A 24,882-nucleotide genomic window follows, 5' to 3' on the forward strand; every position below is an offset into this window, starting at 1 on the left:
AAGTGTTCGTGGCCACTAAACCATCTCTCAAGCTCCTAACTTACTGCTTGAGACAGCGTTCCTCTGGAGCTAGGCTGGTTATCTGGTGAGCTCCAGGGATCCTCTTGTCTCCACCTTCCAGGGATCCTCTAGGGATGGGATTACAGATGCGTGCCACCAAGCCTGCTTTTCCCTTGGCTTCCTTCTAGCAACTGAACTCAGGTCCTCACGCTTCTGGAGAAAATACTCTCCTGACTGAGCCCAGCATCGGGCCACACTGCCTCCTACACAGACACTGCCATCCTGTGACCTTTCTTTTGAGTGCTCTGCACTGAGCTTGGCTGAAGCTCTTTCACCCTGTGGATTAAGCTCGAAGCCACAACTCTCCTAGAATGGTGTATGCCTCCCTCCCTGACAGAGAACAACAGGAACAGCAGCCACGCTCCCTCAAACACAGGGCTGTAGCAGTGAAACACAAACCAAGACCAAAAGTTTGAAACCACATATGCAGTCCTGCTGAAAAACCACCTACAGATGGCTTTCCCGTGCGGCGGGCATCGACTGTGGGCTTTTTGTCTTTTCAGGCAATTCTGCATTTAGTTGCAGAATCGTCCCCTCCCTCACTTTAATCTGTTATGTGACATTTCCAGCTAATGTTTAAAACTAGAAGAGTATTTTTTTATTTTTAAATTCAAAACGAACAGTGGTTAACATAGCATTCTCCCCTCCGCCCATCCAGAATGCGTCGGAATCCACTTCTCCAAGTTTAAATACTTGGAAGGCTTCTCCAAACCTCTAGCACACTCCTTGGCCATGCAGAAACTTGGAAACCACACACATCCCTAAACCAAACTGGCCCCTAGCCTTCTGCCTTCAGCATGAATCACAAGTCAAGATGAATTAAATGCAAATCCAGTTTGCAATGGTCCATCACTAACAGGCCTAATTGGAATGGGCAGTGTGTGGGTTGGATGGGAGCCCATTGTACCCCGTGTGCTATCTTGGATTAGATTGGGGCTGGCCAGCTCAAACCAGTCCCACATGGGGGTCCGTGGCCCTCGGGCCTCCACAGTTACTCAACTATCGAGGAGCTGTCAGGAAGAGGAATGAATGCGTCTTCAGTGAACACGGTAAGCAGGAGACAGAGAGCTGACAAGGGGAGAGTGCATACAGGTCATGGGGTAAACACAGCCAGCAAGAAAAAGGACACGGGTAACATTAATATTTTAATCTGTACATCACTTCTTTTTCTTTTTTGCAAACCATTACACTTTTATTTAAATTAACTTTTTCTTGCAAAATATTCATTTCATTTTTTCCAACAAAATCTTATAAAGGCAAAAATAAAATTTTATTTTGGCAAATGTCATGAAGTTGATACTGGCAGCATATGGAGTTAGTTAAAAATAGACAGCAACTTCTAAATATATTCAAGGATTTTTTTTTCTTTTAAGTAGTCAAAGACAAATTTTCATTTAAATGTGGCTCCACCCAATGGAGGGGTTTTTAGTTTGTTTTCTTTCAACCATTGCTTCCTGTATGTAGAAAACCAGGAGACAAGTTAAATATGGGGCCAAGAACACTGTGTCTGGCATGGTCACCTCTTCCTCAGTTGGGCTAGAGTCAGGTCAAAGTCCTGTGCCCTGGTTCTGCCTGCCCTCCTCACCAGTCCCAGGGAGGCTGTCCCGGGTTTCCCCACAGCAGGCAGCCGAGGTCCCTCAGTCCGCCTGGCTGGAGGGATGGTGGTAGGTTAGGCATTTGTATGCAGATTCCACCCAGTAGAATTTATTGCTACAACACATCTCCCAATTCCACTTCACAGTGGCTTCTGTTTTTCTGAGAACTGTTCACTGAGGGAACTTCACTGCTTCATGACAGGCTGAAGAAGCCACCACTTTTGAACATACGTGGTTGCTCCTCAGTCAGCACCAAGGCCCAGACAGGCTCCATGGGCCATCCCGGTGGAGTTTCCAAGGCTGGGCCTCAGCTCAGGGGTACGGACCTCGGCAGTCAACTGCTCCTCACTTTCTGGGGAGCATGGTAACAAGCCTCATGCTGGAACCCACAGGAAGCACATCCCCAAATCCAGCCGCTCTCTGGCTTCGTGGGCAGTTGGAATGGCCCCTGCCTGTTCTGCCCTTCTCCCCACCCACTATGCCCCCCCCCCCCACCGTAGTACCTGAATCCCTATGTGTGGCTACAAAACCCTGCAGGCTCACCTTTCAGCCACTCAGACCTTGAGGTGAGCATATAAAATACATTCTGATCCTAAAATACAGTATATTTCACATCGTGTATCAAAAGTGCTTCTGTCATCTGTAGGAAGGACTCTGGACCGAAACAATGGGCTTGTGTTGGGACGGAACCCTTGTTCCATGCTGCACCCACCATGCTGGGTGGGCTCTTCCCTCCTCCAGCGCGAGCCCTGTTCAGTTGGAAGGGTTTCCACTGGGCAGAGGAGACAATATTTCATGAAGATGCTGGTTGAGCTGGGCCCCCAGGTCCAGACTTCTCCTCTGCACACTGGATCATGGGTCTGCTACTGCCTGGGCTGGAAAAAGCACAAGAGACAGTGAGAGGTTGGCAGACCTTTGCTTCTGCCCTCATAGTGGGCATGTTTGTGCACACACACGATGGGCTGGCAGATGGAGTACGAGAGCAGGGGTGTGGGCAAAGCGGCCGCTGTCAAGGGACCTTTGCTTCTAGGACCCAGTGCGCTGTTTTTTTTTTTTCTTCAGGTTCATAAATTTGTCCTCTGCAGTAGGCCAAGACCTGGGCAAACCCCTGGGGTAGTTAATGGTTCTACACTTCATTCTCTGGAAGATCAGAGAGCCAAGCCTATGGGACCTTGCTCGCTTGCTTTATTTATTTATTTTTATTCTTTTCTCATGTTTTTAACCTAACGGAGTGCTTTTAACCTGCCTGTGGTGCTATGAGAGGAAGAGGCACAGCTAAGCTCTGGAGAGAGCATCTCAGTCCTAGCACAAGGCTACAGGGGCTTGGAAAACCAGGGTGAACGGAGCCTCCCCTGGCACCTCTACCTGCTCAGATCTCTAAGAAGAAAACACAACCATGGCCCTGGCAAGTCCTGTAGGACTTTACAAAGGACATGGCTGGAGCCTTTCATGACGTTCCTCTGCTCTGCCCCTCTTGTGGGCCATGGTAGACCCAAGCCAGCTCACCTCCTCCTGTTCTCGGACTGGCTGGCTGCAGGCTCTAAAGTAGGGACAGTCCAAAGCTGGAGGGCCCAGTGCAAAGTGATGTCCTCTGCACCCTCTTCTGCAGACCCACGGAGTTTCCGGGATGGCCCAGATGAGCCCGCTAGCCAGCAGTCATGGAGAATGGAAGTTGTGGGTTCACACCAAAAGCGTCTGCACTCTGACACGCGCGTGTTTCAACTCTTTAGGAAGTCCCTCAGATGTCTGGGCCTCGTTTCCTCATCTACACGCGGAGCAAAGAGAATCACGGGGCTGTTGCAAGCACCAGGAGATACTCAACACAATGGCTAGCAGGAAGTAGTCCCTCAACAAGGTCAACCATAACCCAGTTAGGGTATAGATGGGAACTCTGAGAAGTGACAGCAAGAGACTGCGAGGGACCTCTGGTGTGACCTCTGTGGTCCAGGTCTGGATACAGCCGGGGCAGCTGTCCCAGGCCATGAAATCACTCCACAGCTAATGGTTACTGGCCTACTGGCTCCCGGGGGGCTCCTTCCTGTCTGGGTCAGACACTCACTTAGTGGAGTTATACCAAGCATCTCAACGGACTGTGGTCCTGGACTTGCATCTGTCTCTTCCCTAAGACACTCAGTGACTGATACAGTCTCAGGCCTTGCTGTATGAGGAGACCCCTTGAGGTCTCAGCTTGCCTTCTGTAACTTTGGACTTAACAGTTCTTCAGTCCCTTTGGGAAGGCCACCAAAGAGTGAGATGTGATTCTTCTTTTCCTTGGAGACTGGCAGTGTGCCCTATGCTGCTCTTTGGGGCATCAAGCTGCCGTGGGAAAGAGAAACAGGCAGGAGCGGCAAGGGCCCTAGCAGACATGTCCGATCCATGGCCCACAGAATACATGTGATCCAGGACGGCTGTGGATGCAGCCCAACACAAAATCCTAAACTTACTTAAAATATGAGAAGTCTTTTTTTTTTTTTGTAGTTTTTTCCCTTGTACCTCAACCACACAGTAATAAAGCCAAAGGGTTGAAAACCATGGAGATATTTCAGCACGACAGCACCTTTAATGGCAGCCTCTGTTGAGGCCTGAGGTCAGAATACTAAAATGCGAATCACCTCCAGCCACCTACCATCTAGCAGGTCCCCCCCAGCGGCCGCAGTGCCAATGGAAGGAAGCAGCAGCAGGTGGCATTGCAGTCAGCTCAGCAGCAGCGGGAAGGCGGGAGGGGCATGCTCAGACTACGGGGTGCACAGCAGCAGGACAGCCAGGCAGGGGCTCTTACTTGGAAGGTGTTAGACAAAGGTGTAGTGCAGTCCGTTGCTTAAGGGGGGATAAGGTGGCACCGTCCTGGCGGACAGGGGGGCTTTAGGCGGGAGGAGGGCCAGCTGCTGCACTAGACAGAGCACACAGGAATCACACGGTGTATTAGAGTGACCTGTCCACCCACACCACCATATGCCCTGCTTGGCAGGACTGTGTGGCTTGGCCCCACGGCCCCCAACTGATGGCTGCTCTTGGGAGCAGATCCATGGGGCATAGCTTGCCTGTAGTTTCTGATTCAGGGGAGAGAGCAAGAGTGAAGAAAGGTATAGATTGGGGAGTAGGGCAGAAGGTGTCAGGGCTAAGGTCATCAGCTGTGTGGGAGGACTGAGAACAAGCCGGGAACGTAGCTCAGTGACAGTGGGCCAGCCTAGCGTACAGAGGCCCTGGGTTCATCTCCAGCAGCACCTAAAATGTGGTGGGGGCAGAGTGAGAGCAAGCGCAGCTGTGAGGAGGGTGCCTGGAGAGGAGGGGAAGCCTCACAGGAGGGGCTCGGAGGCTGCCGTGATGAGCTCTGGGGACACCAGCAAGAGGGTCTGCCTGAGTCCCAGTCACAGAGCAACACAGACCGCTTCCAGCCCCTTTACGTGTCTCGGACAGAGCAGGGACAGCAGAGATCTCAGGCTGGCCTAGTCTGCTTGGTTTCAAGACACGACCTCAGTGTGGCCCATGATGGGCTTGAACTCGCTGTAATCTAGGATGACTTTGGAGCCCTGATCCTCCTGCCTGCATCTCCCTAGCTGGGATTACGGATGTAAGCTAACACACAAGGCTGGATTTCTGGAACTCTGGAGGGTCAGGGTATGGGGACAGAACAGGTCTCTCCTCATTAGTCAATCATGGGGCCTCCCGAAGTGATGTCAAAGCTGCTCCCCACACCAGACTCCTAAGGGCCAGCAGCCACTTGGTCAATCGGATTAGAGGGCCGATAGGGAGAAGGCACCACTTTGGGTCCTCTGACCATCCATCCGTGAAGTACACCTGGCCAGAGGCACTATAGAGACACACAACAGCCTCTGCATCCACAGACAAACTACACGGGATGGACCGTGAGGATACCACAGGGAGGCAGATGCTGGTGAAGGAAGGAGCCCAGGGTTCTTTTTCTGGGAGGCTCTTGTATTGTTTTCTTTGTGACAGGGTCTCACTCTGTAGTTCAGGCTAGCCAAGCCTATAGCATACATGTAGCAATTCTCCTGCCTCAGCTTCCTGACAGCTGGGATCCCAGGCATGAGCTTAAAGCAGCCTTCACACACCACACAGCTGTGTGCTGCTTCTACACCATGGTGATATTCTTTTGGCTAGGCTGGCAAAGCCTCGGTTCCTGAGTCCTGCTTTGTGCCACAGGGTAACTGGCAGGGTTGAGTGGCTCTGGCGTGAGGACCAAGGAAGGGTTTCTAGGCAGGAGTTCTCGCCCCACAAGAAACGCCCGCTGGGGCATCACTTCTGTTCCCTTCTTCCTACGGAAAGAAACTCGAGCCCTGCCCCCTTGGTTCAGAGCTGGCCAATACAGAGCAGAGTGGCTGCTCTTCTCCTGCTTGGGTCAGGCAGGACAGAGAACACACCCTTAACTGTTACTGTCTGCTAACTTCCTGGCTCTAGGACAAGTTATACTGGGAGCAGCCGGCAGGAACTGTCCCCGAAGGTCGTCACCCACAGCCTTACCTGCTACCTGCTTGCTACGCTGAGAGGCCTCTGAGGCCAGGGCATAGGAGATGTTGATGATCCGCTCCTGTTCCTGCAGCTGCGAGTCCAGGTCGGCCAGGCTGTTGCGGTCCTGGCCTGGGGGCTGCAGGTTACACATGCTGTGAGGACAGAGAGAAAGCATGAGTCTCCGCACCCTGGCCCTCAGCCTCCCCTGTGGAGTGTCTCCCCGGCTGTGGGGAGGAGCGTCTTCAACACTTTGGGGGCATCAGATGTGTGTTGCCTCCTTTCTTCCCAGACAAGAGTGTCTACGTCTCGGGAAACCCACAGTGAACATAGCTCTGTTCCTCCTTGCAGGCTGGAGACTCCTGATCCATCCAGATATGAAGTGGGTAATGGAACTCTGAAAGGGAGGCTCACAGGCCAGAGAATTCACTTCCTTGGGTCCAATGCTCGGGGTTCAGGAAGTATGTAAAACCCCCAGTGCCCTCAGGACAAACTGAACCCCATTTATGGAGTCTGTGTGAGGAACACAGGCCCTAGTCTAGCACCTTCTGGGTTGGCCTGGCCCAGCTATGGATCTACAACGCAATATGGACACAAATGTTAAAAGAACCATCATTGGAGGTGACCTCAACTGAGTCTACTTCACTAAGGTCTGGCTTGATGGCCCACACTTACCCATCACTGGGGACAGATCTGAAGGCATGGACCTTGGGCATGGACCCTGTACAAGTTCTCCAGAGCCTTCAGACGGCTGAGGGAGGATGCTCACCTGAGAACCTGCCTCTTCAATCAGAGGAATTCACTTGAAATAAAGCCTAGCAAAATATTGACCAGTCAGCCTAGCCTGGCTCTCCCACGGCTGAGCTATCACCTGGATGGGGTTTGTGTGACTTCTAGGGTTGAGCAAGCAAGGGCTGACCTTGAACGAGCGAGGATATTTCGGATCTTCTCAGCCTTCCGGTACCGTGCCTGCAGCTCTTCAAGGCTGGGTGGCTCCTCGGGATCCAGTTCCACGTACCGCTCGGGGATGGAGACCTTCTCTGGCTTAGACAGCTGGGGAGAGGATCGGGTGGTAGAACGGAGGATAACCTCAGATGCTCTGATCTGAGATCTGTCTTTTCCACCCTCCCACCTTGTGACAAAGCAAACAGAGTCCACAGAGGTGAAGAAACTTGCTAAGATCATCAAATGAACCAGCTGTGGAACCAACGACTTGACCCTGGGTCTCACACCAAAGCAATGCTGTACTTCCTGCTACACTAGACAGCTTTCTAGAGGCCAAGGGGAACAGCAAGGCGAGCAACACGGAGAGCATCTCACAGGAAGGACGAGATCCCTAGTGCTACACCCAAGGCCTCCTCGCTCTGACTCCACACCCACTCAGCGGGAGCTCCAGTGTCCTTAACAGCTAAGGGCCTTTCTTCTGCCCTTTGTAATTCAGAGACCCGGAGGTGGGACACCCTTCAGAAAACCCTCCATAATGGATGAGTACTGGATCAATGGATGGATGCAGAAATGCTTCAGACCTGGGCTGCATTTAACTCCAGCACTAGGGAGGCAGAGACAAGTGGATCTCCAGACTACAGAGTGAGTCCCAGGCCAGCCAGGGCTACCTAGAAAGATCCTGTCTTGAAACAGAAAGCAACAAAACCCAACCAACCAACCAACCAAACAAACAAAATGATCTACAGTCTGGCAGCAGAGAGACCACCAAAGCTGATGGGAGACATTTCCTGTCTCAAACACACTTCTGAGTCTGGGGGGCATACAGATCAAACTGCGCTGACTGGAAAGTTTAAGCCATCAATAACAGCATGCGACTGGTTGATAAGCAAGGTCATTTCCACACTTCTGGGCAGAGTAGATTTTCCACTCACCTCAATAAAAGTGTCAGTGGATGAAGACACGTGACCCTCTTTTCAGTTCTCTGCCTCCTTCCTCTCAGCCTGACTCTGCACGGTTTATCTCTGTCACCATTACTAAAGGCTCTCTCATCCTTTCCTCTGGGACAGGGCCCTAGAGGCACCTCATCCCTAACCTTAGGGGGTGTCACCCAAGGACAGAAGTGATTCTCTAGTTCCCAGGTGACAAGAGCTCTCCCCTCATACTACCTAGAGTCTCAGCGCCCCCAGCACCCTTTCCTACAGGGATGCTTAACTAGCGCCAGAGACAGAAGGCTCAGCAGGTAAAGGTACTTGCTGCCAAGCCCGATGACCCAAGTTTGATCTCGGGGACCCCACATGGTGGAAAGAACCAGTCAACAGGCTCTATACTCAAGGGTTTACAAGCACAGGTGCCCACACACGCGCACATACACACTGAATTTTAAATTTAAAATAAATAAATAAGTAGGTAAGTAAATAAATAATAAATGTAAAGGTAATCTTGCCAGCACCAACCACTCAGAGTCCCTGTTTTCACCGGCAGTCTAAAGCTCTGAAAACATCTGATCGCACTTTTAGGGCCATTGAAGGCCATGACTTTCAAAAACATAACCTAACGTGCCTCAAGGCAGTTTTCTTTGCCCTTGACTGGGTTGATTTCAGTCTCAGTAACAGAACTGAACCCACATGGCCCTTCGCTTTGTTAAAAGGCGGCAAGAAATATCTGCTATTCCCAACCAGGACAGATCTAGAGGAAGGAAGTGGATTGCATTGTAGCAGGATTTAGGTTAGAGATAAAGAAGGACATTTTCCCTGGGCTAGCGGGCCAATTAGGACACCAGAGGGCATCCTTGCATTGCCAAGGCAGAACATGGAGGTTCTTTATGAATGAAAAAGTCCAGCCTGTTGGCTTCCGCTGCTAAGGGTGTCAGAGAAAGGCCTGGTGGCAGGAGGCTGGCCATGGAGCAAGAATGAAGAATGCAGTAATTCAAGCATCAACTTACCTACACTGTTCTTTGTTCTCAGAGCCCCCTCCCTCATGAAACCCTAACCATTGGCAGAACCAGCTTGTAAATGGATCTGCCCTGCCTGTTGGAGACAGAAGGGCTGGGCAGTTCTGTGCTCGGCATATGTGAGAGCCAGGTTTACACACACACACACACACACACACACACACACACACACACACACACTATAACAGTGGCAACCCCCGAGGAGGGTACTTGAGACTGTCTCGTGTCAAACAGACCTGTGGAAGACTTAAGAGTCCCACTCAAACTCATACTACACATGGGGAAAATGCAGTAGGCCAAGTCCCAATACAAAGGTTTGGGGACACTGAAAATTCATACAGCCGTCTTCCATCTGCAAAGATGTACAGCATACCAACTGTGTGCCACCCCAGGGCTAGGGATGCAAAGAATCAAAGCAGCTGCCGACACTGCCACAGACCGACGGTGAACAGGGATGTCTAAAGACTTGCCCCTTTCCTTTCTCTTGCCACGTTTTCCTTGGCCTGCCCTGTCATGAGGCAAGTGAGCCACTAGAGGGAACCAGAAGCATTCAAAACCAAAACTCTCCACTCCCGACTGGCAATGTCTTCTGTGACGTTTCAGACAGGCCCTGTATTTCACGCCATGTATGAAAACTACAGTCTGCCTAACAGGCCATTTGCATAGGCCATCACTAATGATCCGGGGAACATTCTCTAAACCTCTTGGGAACATGCCACTTAATCCCCCCACACCACCATTAAGGGCACAGGGTACAATTTGCTCCCAAATAGAGAAACTGGCTTAAACATTACTAGAAAACACTGACGACTTTATGGTCTCAAGGCGCTATTTATGTATGCACCTTCTTGGTCCACAGTGAAGTCGAACCCTGACTGGGTGAGACTGCAAGACAGGCTAGAAGCCTTAATAATTCCATAGCTTTTCGGAAGTGTGAAAGAAGCCCCCATCCTCACCTCTCTGCTGATGTCCAAATCATAGTCTTGTGGCTCTAGGTCCAACTCCATGACAGGTGTGGCCTGCACTTTTAGCCAGCCGTCTTCTCTGTCTTTTCTGTCCCCCTGAGCAGCCCGCTCCAGCAGCTGCAGGTCAAAATCTTGTTCTCGCTTCCACTAGCAACAGAGGAGAGGGTTAACCTCACTTCCCGATCCATCAATGAGCCACACAGGACCCCGAGGCCTGGTGTCCATGAGATGGACCTTTGAGACATTAAGCAAGTGTTGGAGCCATGTGTGTGTCACTGAAAACAAGGCCTCTTCTCGGTCCTGTGGCCTCTTCCACACACCGTGTTCCACAGGCCGTGTTCTAAGACCTGAGTGTTCAAATGTGCATCCTTAGGGAACTGGCGGAAGACCCGTGACTTTTTCCTCACAGTGGTCCACACGTATCTAAAACGTTCCCAGATATAAAAGGGTGACCCCAGAATGACCTGCCCCATCCAAATTCCTCTCCCCAAGGCCTTCTGGCTTAGGAGCCGTACACTCCAAGAGCACAAACAATGGGGAAAAAACCAAGTCCTTCACAGCCTTCAAGCTCTTGGGGATGAACTCTCTACAGAGCTCTCAGCAGGGCTGATTCGGAGTGCAGGGACCTGTACCCCAGCAGGGGGAGAGTGCAGTTCCCAGGAGCAAAGGACTGGGGAAAATGGTAACCGCTTGAGATAAGACATTTTCCTTACACTAGAAAGGGAACTAAAACTGACTCTAAATGTAAGGCCAGATGCACCTGCCCCAAGGCCATTTCACAGTGGCGACTCTGTGTCTGTTAGTCTGTTAGTCTCGTCACAGGAGGGGAAAATCTACCCAAGAATGTCTGCCCAGCTCCAAAATGGCTTCCTGTTCCGCCAGGCCTCTGACCTTAAGGGCTGCCCTTATGAGGGTGGAAGGATGGATACTTAGGCATCAAGCCATTGCCTCTGTCTCACTCCATTACCTCACAAGGCCCTAGCAGCCATGGATGCTTCACACCCCACCCCACCCCCAAGCCTGTGGCCATATCAGCACGGTCCACACATTCATGCACAAGCTCAAGGTCTCCATGTCAAACCAATCCAGTTGGGTTTGGTGATGGTTTGCCAATTACAGTTGGGGAGAATTAGGCCATTAAAGTTCAGGGATAAATTTACTGATTTACAAAGGAAACACACATTTTCTTACACGCTCACAAGTGCTCAAATAGAGACAAGTCCTCATTTAAACCCAGCCTGATTGCTTCCACAAACAGCAAAAGCTCACCACACTCTGCAAAGTGCCCTGGGGAAGAACCACGCCAATCCGTCATAGAAAGCAATATGTTTGTTTATTGGCGTTGATGAGACTTACACAAGCCTTTTTTTTTTTCCTTTCCAAAGAAAAATTACAAGGTATTGGAGTTCCGGTTCTGAGATACTCTCTACATTTCCGACAGCACGTTATAGAAAGTCAGGGTTACCCCATATGATACTTACTTATAAAGCTTAAAGTTAATGGGTTTGTAGCTTTTAAAGACAGTATTCCAGTCCTTTGGTGACAGACAGTTGGAGAGGCCCTCTGCACACAGTTTGCTTTGTTATTCACTCAATTACTACATCTGAATTGCAAAGGCTTTTCCATAAGGAATGGTGTGATGGGATCAGAGGAGTTAAAACCAAATGGCCCCAGACTCTGTAGAACATACATGTGCACTCTCTAACGTTCACATCTGCTGTCCAGTGTAAGGCATGGAATCTGATAAATTCCCAATGCCCAGCCCTCTGCTAATGATTATGGTCCCCACAGAGCAGCTTTTGGGATGGACGCATTATCAGTAGTTGGCCTACACAAAGCAGGGTTGTGGAAAGAAAGTCACACCTAGAGATGTCCACTAGGCTAGGGAGACAGCTGCTAACACAAGCCTGGTCAGAGACAGCACTGGCCGGTTAGAGAAGGCCAGTGCCAATCGGAGCGTCTGTGAAGACAATCAGGCAGGATTAGAGGCAGTGAGCGGCGACACTAGAAGCGAGAGAGCTTGTGCAATGAATTAGGGAGAGCAGACAGGCTAGAGGGCTGGGGAACTGGGGCTCCAAACCCAAACGCCAAATGGAATGTCTCCACAATGGGCCTAAGGCAACCGTGGGCAGGTAGCACACCAGCCATCAGGAGGCAGCACCGAGCGCCCCAGCCCTCCTGAGTACCCGAGTGCTCAGCACCACAGGTTGTGGGAGACAACCAGCACCTCAGGGTTGGGGCACTAACCCTTCCTTAGTCAATTGCCTCCCCTGGCTCCAGTATCTGCTGGGGGGAGGTTATGTGGTTGACTTGCACATAATCTCTTTCCTCACCATCTTCCTCTCCTCCTTCAACCCTACATTCTCAAGTCCTTAATTCAGTTGGGAGGCCCCTCCCACTTAGCTTGGAGGATGGGCGAGACCTCTGTCACTAGAAACCTCCCTATTACTCTGATTCCGGGTCATCCTCTGGCCAGCTCACACGTGCAGCTGGGGTCGTGGACAAACAGCCCCTCAGGATGTTCTTTCAACCATGTAGGTCACCCTGGGAGGTGACATGTGTACACTTGGGGGACTTGGGGAAAACTCTGGCCTCTGTCCCAGCCCCATCTAACATACTGAGCCAAGATCTCCAGGCAGTGGCTGGCTGAGGTATCTGGCTGAGAGCAGGCCAGGTCTCTCTCCTTGGCTCAGGGTCCTCTTGCGCTCCCGGACCAAGGCCTTCTGGTGTCGCTTCATCCGCTCCAGCTGTTCCTCCGCGCTCATCTTGCCCCGCTGGTGGTCCCCTGAGTACAGGCGCTCCAAGGCACTCTTGGGTCTCTGCAAAAGAGGTGAGATGCAGAGTGGACGGAGCTAGAAGCACAGCTGCTTCCTGCTTTTAGCACAGGGTCTCAGGAAGCCCAGGCTGGCCTCGCTCTGTAGCTGAGGACAGTCTTAAACTCCTGATCCTCCCACCTGTACCTCACAAGTGCTGGATTACCGATGTTGGTGATCAAACCTGATTTCTGCAGTGCTGGGGATGAGTCAAGCCCAGGGCCTTGTACATACTAGGCACATACTCTACCAATTGAACTGCACCCTTGCCCTCTCCCCGCTTAGCCTCTCTTTGCAGTACACTACACGGGAAAATCACTTCCTCTCAGTACCCAGTGCCCCCACCCTAATGAGTCTTCTGGGCAGAGGCAGACGCTGAGGCTGGGCCTATCCAACTGAGCCAATAATCTGCACTCCAGGACGGACCTAGGGTACAGGCTTCTTGGACTTCTCATGACCCTGACAGGTTTGATAGCCATCAGAAAATAGAGATGGCAGCCCAGTGGTGGTGGCGCACGCCTTTAATCCCAGCACTTGGGAAGCAGAGGCAGGCGGATCTCTATGAGTTCAAGGTCAGTCTGGTCTACAAAGCAAGTTCCAGGACAGCCAGAGCTACACACAGAGAAACCCTGTCTCGAAAAACCAAAAGGGAAATAGAGATGGCAGGTTAGTGGCCTTCTTGGTAAGCAGGGGGGTGACAGAACCCTAAATTCCCCAAGGCTCACTGGTCACTGCACACCCCAAGGCCCCTTCCACTGAGTGTGAGTCCCTCCACATCCCCGGCCACTTACAGAGAAGGTCACACTGCTGTTTCCGGCATTCGGACCCCTCCGGAGAGTGACGTAGGGAGCAATGGTGGATGACTGCTGGAGCCTGGATGTGGAGCCCGAGAGCCCTAAGCAAGGAAGGAGAATCAGGTGGCTGTGGCACGGTTCCGCGCTCCCAGGCCTTCCCTAGCCACCCCACTCTCCTGAGGGCCAGCAGGCTCCACTCATAACCCACTTGTTTGCTCTTTTCTCCTTGAGCCTAGATGGGGCACCCCAGGAAGAGAGGAAGCTTGGCCTGAGGGTGGCCTTCGTCCCTGTAGAAGCTTTGTGATAAAGCTCTGCTCCTGGGCAGAAATGCTGGGTGTGGCAGGTGAAAAGGGGGGTACAAGAACATTCACCCCTCTGCTTCAGTGGAGAACCCAGCTAGGGATGAGCAGGGAGCCCAGTCAAGGAGACCATGGGTGTAAGAAAGGACGGACCGAGTCTCAGGCTGACGGTTCTTAGCGCTCCAGCCTGCAGTCCACAGCGATCTGGAGCCAGAGCTCAGGACTGGCGGCTTCCTCTGTGATCAGCTAACCGCACTTGTTTAGTTTCTCTCACCCTCAGTTTCTTTCTTTTTTACTTATTTTATGTGGATCAGTGTTTTGCCTGCATATATATCTGTATGCCACATGGGTGAGCTATGGACAGTTGGGAACCAGCACATGGATGCTGGGCATTGAACCGGGTCCTCTGGAGCAATCAGCACCCTTTAATCACTACGCCGTCTCTCCAGCCCCTGACTCAGTTTCTTGATCTCTAAAATGGGGGTCATAATAGCCCCTGCCTACCAGTGCTATTAAATATAGGGCTAATATAAAATACTTTGACAGTGTCAGATTTTAGGGCAATCACTATTGTTGCTCCTGGAAATAGGAAAGGGAGGAAAAACAGACTACTCGAAAAGAAAAGAGGGCTGTGGGTGGGAGGAGGTCGGGCCAGTCCTCCCTTCTCAGCAGTCACAGTTAGACCCAAGCTGCAGACTGAGGCCTAGGATCTGAGGCCCAGGTAGGGGCTATGAGTGGTATAGTGTGGACCCTGAAGGGCTCCACAAGGGTCTTGCCTTACCTCTGCCTGGCAGTGTCTGGTACCTGCTCTCAGAGCCCACGAGGCCCAGGGAGGGCTGAGGCACGTCCCCACTGAGGCTGGCCAGCTCTGGCTCGCTCACATAGGACCGGAGCTCCACCTGCGGACAGAGTCTGAGGCTATGACATCACTAGTGTCACACCACCCTTCCCACACTCCGCGGGCATGCTCCGTCTTTTCAGCTCACCTTCGAGTCGCCATTCACACACTGGCCCTGCTCCCGGTCCCTCTTTCTTTCGTCAGACTGTCGCTTGAGGCCCCGTACAGATGTGTGCCGTATGACGGTGGCTTCCTTAGGCAGAGGTGGCACAGCTGGGGGCTGGTCCTCTGGGCTGTAGAGTTCAGGAAGTGGTGGCCTGGGGGGTGCCTCGTCTTCCTATTCAAAAGAGAACCAGACCCCGTGTCCAGAGGGATGGAATTAAAGTGGGGAGGAGGGCTGGCTATTACTCAGCATTGCTACACGCTTGACCACTTCAGGGTCACATAACCATCCCAGCCAAGGAAGCTTCTGGGGCCACTTCCACTCCAACTGCTTTTGATCCAACATTCTTTCTAGTTTCAAAGTGTTACCCAGTAACAGTGTGTCCCCAGGTCCTGCACTTGGTGTCCTGGATCTACATCCTTGGCAGTGTCAAATGACACCGGCTTCCCATGTCCTCCAGAGGAGGTGGGAGCCTGACCATCTCTCCTGAGATGATGACAGCACCCTGGGGAAGAGACATCTACCAGCCCCATGTGGTCAGCCTGAGCAGACTATGTGGCTCGACTCCTGGACTTGGGTCCTCTGTGTGGGGATCTGCTCACCAGCCTGCACCCTCCTGCTCTTTCTCTGGGAAATAATCATTCTTACAGAGTCTCTACTTCTTTCTGGCTCTGACACTGCTGTTCACTTCCTGGGAGGCAGGGAATAAGACCAGGCTCCTTGGTACGCCATGTGCTCGGCTGGTTCTTAGGGGCTGTGGCTCCTTCATGCTAGGAGACCATGCCTGATTACCATGAAAATTCATCCAGATGGCTGTTGTACCTCCTTCCTCTCTTTTATTTTCTTTCAGTTTTTGGAGACAGGGTTTCTTCATGTAGCTCTGGCTATCCTTGCACTCACTATATAGACTAGGCTGGCCTCAGAGATCCACCTGCCTCAGCCTCAAACTCAGTGCTGGGATTAAAGGTGTGCGCCTTCCTTGGCTCCCCCTTCCTTTCTCCAGTTTGACACTTAGACACTTTTTAAAAAAATATTTTATTTATTTATTATGTATACAATAGTCTGTCTACATGTATGCCTGCAGGCCAGAAGAGGGCACCAGACCTCATTACAGATGGTTGTGAGCCACCATGTGGTTGCTGGGAATTGAACTCAGGACCTTTGGAAGAGCAGGCAATGCTCTTAACCACTGAGCCATCTCTCCAGCCCCCTTAGACACTTTTTTTTTGTGGCCCTTGTTTCTGTGTTCTTTGAAATTAGCCAATCCTGTATTTATTTATTTATTTAGGTATTTTGAGACAGGGTTTCTCTGCATAGCCCTGGCTAGCCTGGAACTCAGAGATTCACATGCCTCTGCCAGCATTAAAGGTATGTGCCATGATGCTGGGGCCATTTTGTAAATGCTTTTTAAAATGATAGTAAATTAAAGAAATAAGCCGAGCAACAGTGTGGGATCCCTGTATGCACAGTGGGGAACACACAGAGGAGCTGTGCTCTCTCCTGGCCTAATTCAAGTGCTTAGGGATGCAGACACAGGAAGCCAAGGAAGAAAAGGGTAAGGGAATTACACAGGAAGCCAAGACCTGTGGTCCTCTTTTTATATCCTGATCAGTAGTGAGGGAATTCTGTTTCCTCAGGCAAATCTAGAACGGAACTTAAAAATCTCTGTCCCTCTGAAGAACTCAAGGTTCACGGTTTGAGGGGGAACTCTGCTGAACAGCAAGCTGCTCACCTGCACAGGGTTTCTCTGCAGCTTTGAAACCTGTCCTGGGACTCTCTCTATAGACCGGGCTGGCCTCACACTCACAGTGATTCCCCTGCCTCTGCCTTCTAAGTATTGGGATTAAAGGCGTGTACCACACCATCCAGCTCACTGTCACATTTTTACATGTTACCTTCAAAATGGATATTTTAATAAAGATTTCGCACTATATTCAGGCGCATGTGGGTATGTGCAAATGCCCTTGGAAGCCAGAGGCTTCAGATCTCCTGGAGCTGGAGTTATAGATGGCTGTGAGCCATCTGACATTGGTGCTGGAACTAAATTTCCACCCTCTGGAAGAGCAGCAAGTGCTCTCAATCACTGAGCTGTCTCTCCAGCCCCTATATCCTTCTTTAAACATTTTTAACATTTAGTTTTATTTTCTATCTACAGGTATTTTGCCTCATGGATGTCTATGCACAAGTGCTTGGAGTCCATGGAGGCCAGAAGAGAGCTCATCAGACGCCCCAGAACTGGGGTTACAGTCAGTGTTAGCTGTCATATGGGTGCTGGGAATGGAACCCCAGCCTTCTGGAAAAGCAATTAGTGCTCTTAACTGCTTAGCCATCTCTCCAGCCCCAGGACCGATACTTCTGTTACACAAATATAAATGTCTAAAACAAGCAAACAACCATACGAAATAGTAACAACCAGGGCTGTCAACAGTTAAAAGCACTGACTGTTCTTCTAAGAGGAAACTGAGGTAGCTCAGAAAAATGATGAACTTTTTTAAGAACCCAGGGAAAAGCTGAGGACAGGCTAGCACCTTCGGCGCTGTTTTTAACTCTGGCTGCCAGGCACCCTTCAGCACATTGGCAGCCTCCTGTCCAGCAAGGCTGCTGGGGTTGGAGAAAAAGATCTCAAGACGGATTGAAAACAGTGATTCTCTCAGTGCAGCTTTTAAGAGTCATCACCCAAGCTGGGGTGGACTCTGCAACGATGCGGATGTTGGGGCGTCACTCAAGTTGCTGTAAGTCAACCCTGCTTAAGGAAGTCCAGTCAATGCATCGGTCACCAGGTACTGGGGTGGTGTCATTTCTTTGGTCTGCTGTCTGTGCCTTATACTTGTTCCTCTCTCTGCAGGAACTCACACAGCATGCCCTCTGGCCCTAGCTGCCACAGCTTACCACCTGAGGCTTCGCCTTGGTTGGTGACTGAAGAGGGGACATCACTTTCCTCAGCTGGGGCGGGTGAGGTCGGTATGGCACGTAGGTCTGCAGCTGCGGGAAAAGTCGGACCTCCAGAGGTGTCCGCACAGGGCTGGTGGGAGGACTAGGCTGCAGGGCCGGCTTGCTCTCAGTTGGAGAGAGTGAAGGCACGGACGGGTGAGGGAACAAAGGCACCGTTTTCCTTTCTGAGAGGATGTACAGAAACGATACACGGTGGAATCAAGACGCTGTTTCACCATGGAGACGCAGCCTCTCTGAGAGCCATCCCGGTGCCCACCCTGTCCCTGCACTCAGGAAGATGGTTGCTGTCTTACCTGGATTTTTGACAGACCCCACCAGGACTCTGTAGTTCTCTTTATTCGCACTCAAGCCTGCCATGACATCTTCGATCCTCCACAGATCCTTCTGTATCTGAGACTTCTCCTGGGAAAGACAGGGGCTCGTTCAGGCTCTTGGCTCCTCACTTCTGAGGATTTATAATACCTCTTCAGTCATAGTCCCTCAACACAGGGGCGGTAAAAACCTTTGAAAACCTGCCAGGGCAAGCACCAAGCCTACTCAGTCTCCTTGAGAAGCAGACCAGTGAGGAATGCTGGGAGCAGTGTTCATCAGCTTACCTGGCCTACTTTAGTTAACTTAAAATAAATTGCCTTGAGCAACACAGGACTCAACCCCAATGATGTACGCAACACCCCGTCAATTTCACAGAGACAGAGAGGGAAGAGAAGAGGGGAAGCCATAGGATCGGGCAAGGCGAGGGGAAGAGAACAGATTTTCAGTTTCACAAGATGGAAAATTCTGAAATATGGCTGTACAACATGAGAACAGACTTAACACGACTCTAGAGAACTCTTAGGATGCCTGGTGTGAGGGTGCACACCCTTGCTGCCAGCACTCAGGAGGCAGAGGCAGTCCTGCTCCTGCTTTACATAGCTGGAGGCCAGCCTGGGCTACAGGATGAAACAAGAGAGATAGACAGAGACAGAGACAGAGAGGGGGTGTGTTAAGGTTAGCATTTCAAGTTCATGGCCTGGGTTATAAAGTGAGACTTGTCTCAAAAACCATGGCCTACAATAAACCTCAGCTACAACCAGAAACAACATTTGGGAAGATTTTACCAATGGCAGTCACTTAGAATGTTCAAGTGTTACACTACATACGGCGGAATGTCTCCAGTGAAGGGTATTACGGGAGGAATAGCAGCAGGAGAACAGCATACCCTGGGGATTCTCTAAGGTCATCCTTGAACCAGAGGCAAGGCTCTCCAGTGTCCTGGGCTGGTCTCTCAGAACCACCTGAGTGATGGATGACATTAGGCCCATAGGGGGCAAGAGGAACTCTCCAAAGAAGTTCCTTGGCTTCCTAGGGCAACATCTGAGTCTACATCTGGGTCAGAACTCCATCGTTATTTAGCAAGCCCAGCTCCCAAAGTGGCATAGCATGCTGTCCTGTGCACAAGAAACCTCTAGGAATACTTGCTGATTCAAATAAATACACTGAATCAATGTTAGAGCCCCAAGAAACAGAAATAGACCTGAAGCAGAGTTGGAAAGCAGGCCATTTTCCATTTTTAAAATGTGAGGGTTGGGACAGCAGCCTGCTGCCTACTGCAATAGGAGAACACAGGCCAGCTAGAATGGCCTGACCTTTAAGCTAAAGCCACCTTTTCCAAATTGACCACAGGACACAGAAATGGGGGTCACCCAGCCTGGCCTCCAGAAAGGCAAATGAGTATAGATGAGAGAAGAGGACCCTCCAGGGACTGAATTCACACTTTCTCCTCAGGTCAAGGAGACTGCCAGAAGCAAGAGGAGGCTGAACCTCCTACGATTGTACAGAGAATCCAAGAGAAACTTGCCCTGCATTCCAATTGCCTCCCAGGTGGGTATGGGTCCTGAACTGGGCTCCTCTTGCCTCTGCTCTTTTAAAGGACCAGCCCTTCCCCAAACACTGAGGGCTAGACATTGAGAGCAAAGAAGCAGGGGAACTGAGGTGAAGCTTCTCATCATGGCAGAAGGAATCCCCAAGGGAGAGCTTGGGGTAGCTGTTTGGCAAGCTCACAGCCTAATAGGAGGTTAGGGAGTCGAGGGAGGTGACAACTCTCTTTCTTGTTCACCTGGAAGAAAAAGGTTCTTCTGTGTCGTTCCTGCAGGGTCTGCTTCAGCTGTTCCACATCCCTCTCCAACTTCAGGTACTCATTCCAGGCATTTTCCATCTCCTATTGGCCAAGAAAACACTTCTGGTCCCCAGGTCCCCCTCAGCCCAGTCCCCTCGAGAATACCCACCCCCCTAACCTGATAACTACTAGGTAAATGGGAAGGAGAGGCTTTAGGCAACCTGGTGGAAAGGAGATGGAAACAGGTAACCCTGGCTACCTGTGTTGCTCACTCCCTACCCCAAAACGGGTTCCCCCCGTCTGGTAAAAATGCCAGCACCACATTGGATTGACAGCTGCAACAGCGGAAATGCTGGCATGCTGGAGCGCACTGTGCACAGACTGGACTACAGCCTGAAGACCTCTCCACAGAACTGGCTCTCCCTCAACTATCCTGATGGGAAGAAGCTGAAGGAGAGGTGAGTCAGACATGATACCCCTGGATAACCTGCCACCAGGAGGCAGCGACAGGTTCTCACCCCTGGCCTTCAACTCAACAGCAAGGGTGATGAGAATACAGCCCCCAGGGAAGTGCCTATCACCTCTTCACCCTCCACATACCGTAGACTCTCTGCAGAGCTCTGCCCGGATGTGGACGAGGTCCTCCTGGAGGAGTCTCTGCTGACACGTGATCTTTTCCAGGTGCTGTGGCTGGTCTCGGTATTGCTCTGTCTGCCTGTGCAGCACCTCCAGCACGGACTCTAGCTGGTCCTGTGTCAGAACAGGCCAAGAAAACAGGATGGGAGGACTGTCCTCCCTAGAGGAACCAAACAACTGAGACCAAAGAGGCCAGAGCTGAGCTGGAGCTAAGACACAGGGCTTTAGACAGCAGCTTAGACTGGCCCATTAGGCAAGTCTCCAAAATCTCCATGCCTCAGTTTTCTTATCTACAAGGTGGGTACAGAACCTTTTGAGTCTTTATAGATTATATAAAAACAAATGAAAGAAATGACAGAAAAATTTTGCAAACTCTTCTGACAAAAAGGCACAGATCTTCAACACCATGAATATGTCTTATTAAAATACAAAAAGGAAAAATGTCTCTCTGAGAGTCTCACTGAAGCCCCAGCTCACTCCTGTCTTCCCATCTAGACTTGCAGCCTTCACAGCCCAGATCCCTGGGGAAAGGAACCTGAGGAAGTGAAAGGTTTTGCCCATTGTGACGAGGGCCATTCTCTCCACGGCAGACCTTTGGGTTCCTCACGTCAAGTCATCAGGCCTGCCAGTGGTTCAGACTCCCAGGCTGAGACATGGGTCAGAACAGAATTAGGGGTACTAAAACCAAGCAGACTAAGGTTCTCGCGAAAAGGACAAGAGACTCAGATACAAGTCTTTGGGGAACACCCTCAGACAAAAAAAGGACTGAATAAACTAACGCCCATTTTATTTATTGTTTGTGGTTTTTAAACAGGGCCAAGCACTGCATAGCTGAGGATGACCTTAAAATTCTGATTTCCCCTGGAGTCTACCTTTCAAGTGCCAAGGTTATAGGTGTGTGCTAATCACCCCTGGTTTATATGTGATGCTGAGGATGGATGCTGGGGCTTCATGCATGTTAGGCAAGCACTATATAACCTGAGCTACATTCCCGGCACCTCCTGTTGGCTGATGCTAACACGAGAGTGCAAACGCTGCGCCAGCAAAGACAAGAGTGACTGCATGTCCCTCTGCCCACCCACTAGGAAGCAAAGATGATGCGTACTTTATTCTCCTTGAGAGCTCGGATCTTGTCTTCCAAGTCCTGGAGGATCCTGTCTTGTTCACAGAAAACACTCAACTTGACCTATAAGCAAGAACAAGTTGGAGAGGACAGGGGTGGGGTGGGGGAGGTGAGAACAGGGAATGGACTCAGGAATAGGAGCAGAAGGCCTATGGGGAGAGCACCACGCGGACCCTGCGGGTCCAGTCAGGAGGTGGCCGAAGAGCCAGCCTGGCACTGGTAACTCACATCAATGTCACTTTCAGCGATCTTCATCGGCTTCAGACTTCGATCCTTAAGAAGATCTCGGCCTGTCATCTGGGAGGTGAACAATTTAATGATTAACTTGGTGGGCGGAGCCAAAACTCAGGAAGGAAGGTTAGTCCTATGGTAGATGGAGGTGGGAGTCTCAGCGGAGGCAGGAGGCTCATGGCACAAGATGGGCAGAAACTTGAGCAATATCTGCATTGTTTTAATTTTCACTTTATGGAAAAACTGAAACCTTTTGATGACCCTAAGACTATTACATTTCTCAAATTAAAGAAAACACAGGTGCTCAAGTTACAGGGTTATTGGTTTTAAAGGTGTCTGCCCCAAGTGAGCATGACACATTTCTGTGCCAAAAATAAGAGAGGCCTGCTACCCTACCTAGGGACAACACAGGACTACACCCCACTGTCCAGTCTGTTTCTGGTCTCTGAGAAGCCCCCTTCCCCATGGACAAAGTCAGCCTTCCTAACCCTATACTGCTAAAAGATCCAGCCAAAGGGAGAAGGTGCCCAGGTCAGGTTCACACCTAGACAACAGGTTTGGCTGCCTTACCATCTCAAAAAGCAATGAACAAGTCACCCACACGTCCAGCCAGTGGCGCATCCCTGTCCACATCCTCGGTCAACAGTAAGCAGGCAGCTTGCTGCCTCCCTGCTCCCGCTGACCCCCTAGCAGCTGACTCCAACTCTCTATTTCATGCTTCCATTTCCCTGAGGCACCTTCCTGCCACAGGCTGTGTAGGTGTGGGCTCCCAGGGTCAAGACAAGGCTAGGTTTAATGCATCTCAAACCATGAGCCCATCTCTGTTCTGTTCTGAGGCTCTGAGCAGTGGACACAGAGAAGAGCAGGTAGTGTATGTGCTAGGCAGAAGGCCCCAGGATGGACAGTTGTTGGACAGATAGCTTTGTTTTCTCTTCACTCCATCTGGAAGGCCCAAGACGCTTGTGAGTCTGAATCAGGAGTCAAAATGCATTAGCAATCATTCCCTTCAGACTAACCACATCCACGTGCCCAGCTGTCCTACACCCGACCTTAGCAAGTCCAGGCCAATAGCAAATGACTACTTTTAAAGGAAATATTATTTGCCGGGCAGTGGTGGCACACGCCTTTAATTACAGTACTTGAGAGGCAGAGGCAGGTGGATCTCTGAATTCGAGGCCAGCCTGGTCTACAGAGAGTTCCAGGACAGCCAGGGCTACACCAAGAAACCCTGTCTCAAAAAACAACAAAAGAAATTATTTATTTTACATGCATGGGTGTTTTGTCTGCATGTGTGTCTGTGTACCATATGCATGGGTCTGTGTACTCATGGAGACCAGAGAAGGTACTGGATCTCCTGTAATTGGAGTTACAGTTGTAAATTGCCACATGGGTGCTGGGAATGGAAACCGAGTCTTCTGGAAGAACATCCAGCACTTTCAACCACTGGGCCGTCTCACTACCCCCATCAAATGACTTCTTGCTTTGAGCTGAGGACTGATTCTATTCGGCCACACAGCAGTGGGCAGGGACTCTGGCCTGGTTTGTTTTGTGATAAAGCCTGACCTGGCTTAAGGGAGGGTGCTCACCAAGCATTCATGGAACTTCTTGGGGTCTGTGTCAGAGTATGTGTGCATACATGCATGTACACAGTTAGAACATATGGATCCCTGAAACAAGCCCTTCCAAGGGGAGGGCTGTGAGTCGGTCTCTTCTCTGAAGAAGCTGGCCTGGGCTCATGAACCAGCTAGAAATCACTTTCAAATTGAGGTGTACTTGGGGATTTCCCCAGCAAACTCCTCCCCCTTTTCCCCTGAAGTTTTTTTATTGTGGATGTCTCTGATGCTTAAATAAGGCAGAGTCTCTAACTGAGCAGCATTTCGTTTATCCAGCACCATCAGGAAGAAATGAGGTGTCCACACACAAAGGCGTTCTGAGAAAGCAGGTCTAAATTAGGCTTTCTCGTGGCATCCCCTCTGAAACGGTGCCCTTCACTGCTGTCCTTAGTGCGACTCTGGAGCCAATCTTTTGCTCCCCCACCACCTGGGAAGGTCACATTCCCTCTTTTCTAAGGAACAGGCCCCCCTTGTCCTCTTTACTGTGCCGTTTATAGGATGCTGGGAGCTAGGAATGCAAAGTCCTCATCTTTCTTTCTTCCCTTTGAGTGGGTCTGGTGCCCTGCAGGGTGTCCCTCTCCCAGGGTGCCTGTCACTGCTGTGGCGCTTAGAGTATCTGATAACAATGATGCTTGCTCAGTTCTCCTCTCCAGACCTCTAAACCACGTTAGGGGGTCACTGTGGAGAATAAGATGTCTTTTCTATCCTTGAAGCCCAGCCAAGACCTGGCATATGGAGGAGATACGGAGAATGTTTGCTAAGTGAGTTCATGAACATGTCAAGATCAGATTGGCCAGTTTGGCTTCCAATGGAGTAAAGGTCACAGGCCATAGGGCACCAGCTTCCTAGAAGCTCTTCTACAGCTCCGAGGTCCCTCGGCTTAGCTCCGTTCCAGAGAAAGGATGCTCTAATGAATAGTCACAGCCAGAGGTAGTATGTGGCATCTAAGTTCCCTTTTTTAAAATTACACTGTGATAACATTATTTACATCCACGTAAAATGTCAACAAGTGCCCCAACTATCTGTCACCAGAAAAAATCAAAGGTCTTGGGTCCTCATTCATCCTAAGGAATCTCTATGTGGAAAGAGACTCAGGGTTCATGGACCATTCCACTTCTCCACTACATCAGGACCTGACACCTGCCTTCCCCGCCTAGAGCCTCCCTCAGAATGTCCCAAAAGCTGTCTACATTGCAAAAGAGACCATCTAAAGGGTGGCTATCCAGTTCCAGACTGGGACCTGCATGCCAACACCCTGCCTTAGCGAAGGCAGAGACAGTGGAATCCATTGCCTCTCTATAGTGGTTAGGAACTGCTGCTCCCTCCCAAGAAACTCATGCTC

General features: G+C 50.8%; 1 protein-coding gene across 9 annotated transcripts in view; it reads right to left on the reverse strand.

Moving 5' to 3' along the window:
* Nucleotides 1-1,430: 1,430 nt before the first annotated feature.
* The window catches only part of Plekha7 (pleckstrin homology domain containing A7), a 188,172-nt gene continuing 164,720 nt past the window's right edge, over nt 1,431-24,882 (reverse strand). For 6 of the 9 annotated variants that reach the window (XM_075971980.1, XM_075971978.1, XM_075971977.1 and 3 more), the window contains 15 exons: nt 21,925-21,993; nt 21,679-21,759; nt 20,538-20,687; nt 19,938-20,039; nt 18,136-18,244; nt 17,780-18,006; nt 14,876-15,064; nt 14,671-14,788; nt 13,588-13,691; nt 12,602-12,802; nt 9,975-10,130; nt 7,042-7,175; nt 6,138-6,277; nt 4,435-4,545; nt 2,390-2,530 (listed from right to left, as the gene is read on the reverse strand). In XM_075971980.1, the coding sequence (XP_075828095.1) occupies nt 4,445-4,545; nt 6,138-6,277; nt 7,042-7,175; nt 9,975-10,130; nt 12,602-12,802; nt 13,588-13,691; nt 14,671-14,788; nt 14,876-15,064; nt 17,780-18,006; nt 18,136-18,244; nt 19,938-20,039; nt 20,538-20,687; nt 21,679-21,759; nt 21,925-21,993 (1,881 nt within the window). In that variant the 3' untranslated portion in view covers nt 2,390-2,530; nt 4,435-4,444. Of the gene's footprint in view, nt 2,531-4,434; nt 4,546-6,137; nt 6,278-7,041; nt 7,176-9,974; nt 10,131-11,294; nt 12,803-13,587; nt 13,692-14,670; nt 14,789-14,875; nt 15,065-17,779; nt 18,007-18,135; nt 18,245-19,937; nt 20,040-20,537; nt 20,688-21,678; nt 21,760-21,924; nt 21,994-24,882 lie in introns of those variants that run through there. The other 3 variants (XM_075971984.1, XM_075971986.1, XM_075971982.1) reach the window with 2 other exon arrangements.

The sequence above is a fragment of the Microtus pennsylvanicus genome, chromosome 5, assembly GCF_037038515.1.
Source record: "Microtus pennsylvanicus isolate mMicPen1 chromosome 5, mMicPen1.hap1, whole genome shotgun sequence".
Lineage (NCBI taxonomy): Eukaryota > Metazoa > Chordata > Mammalia > Rodentia > Cricetidae > Microtus > Microtus pennsylvanicus.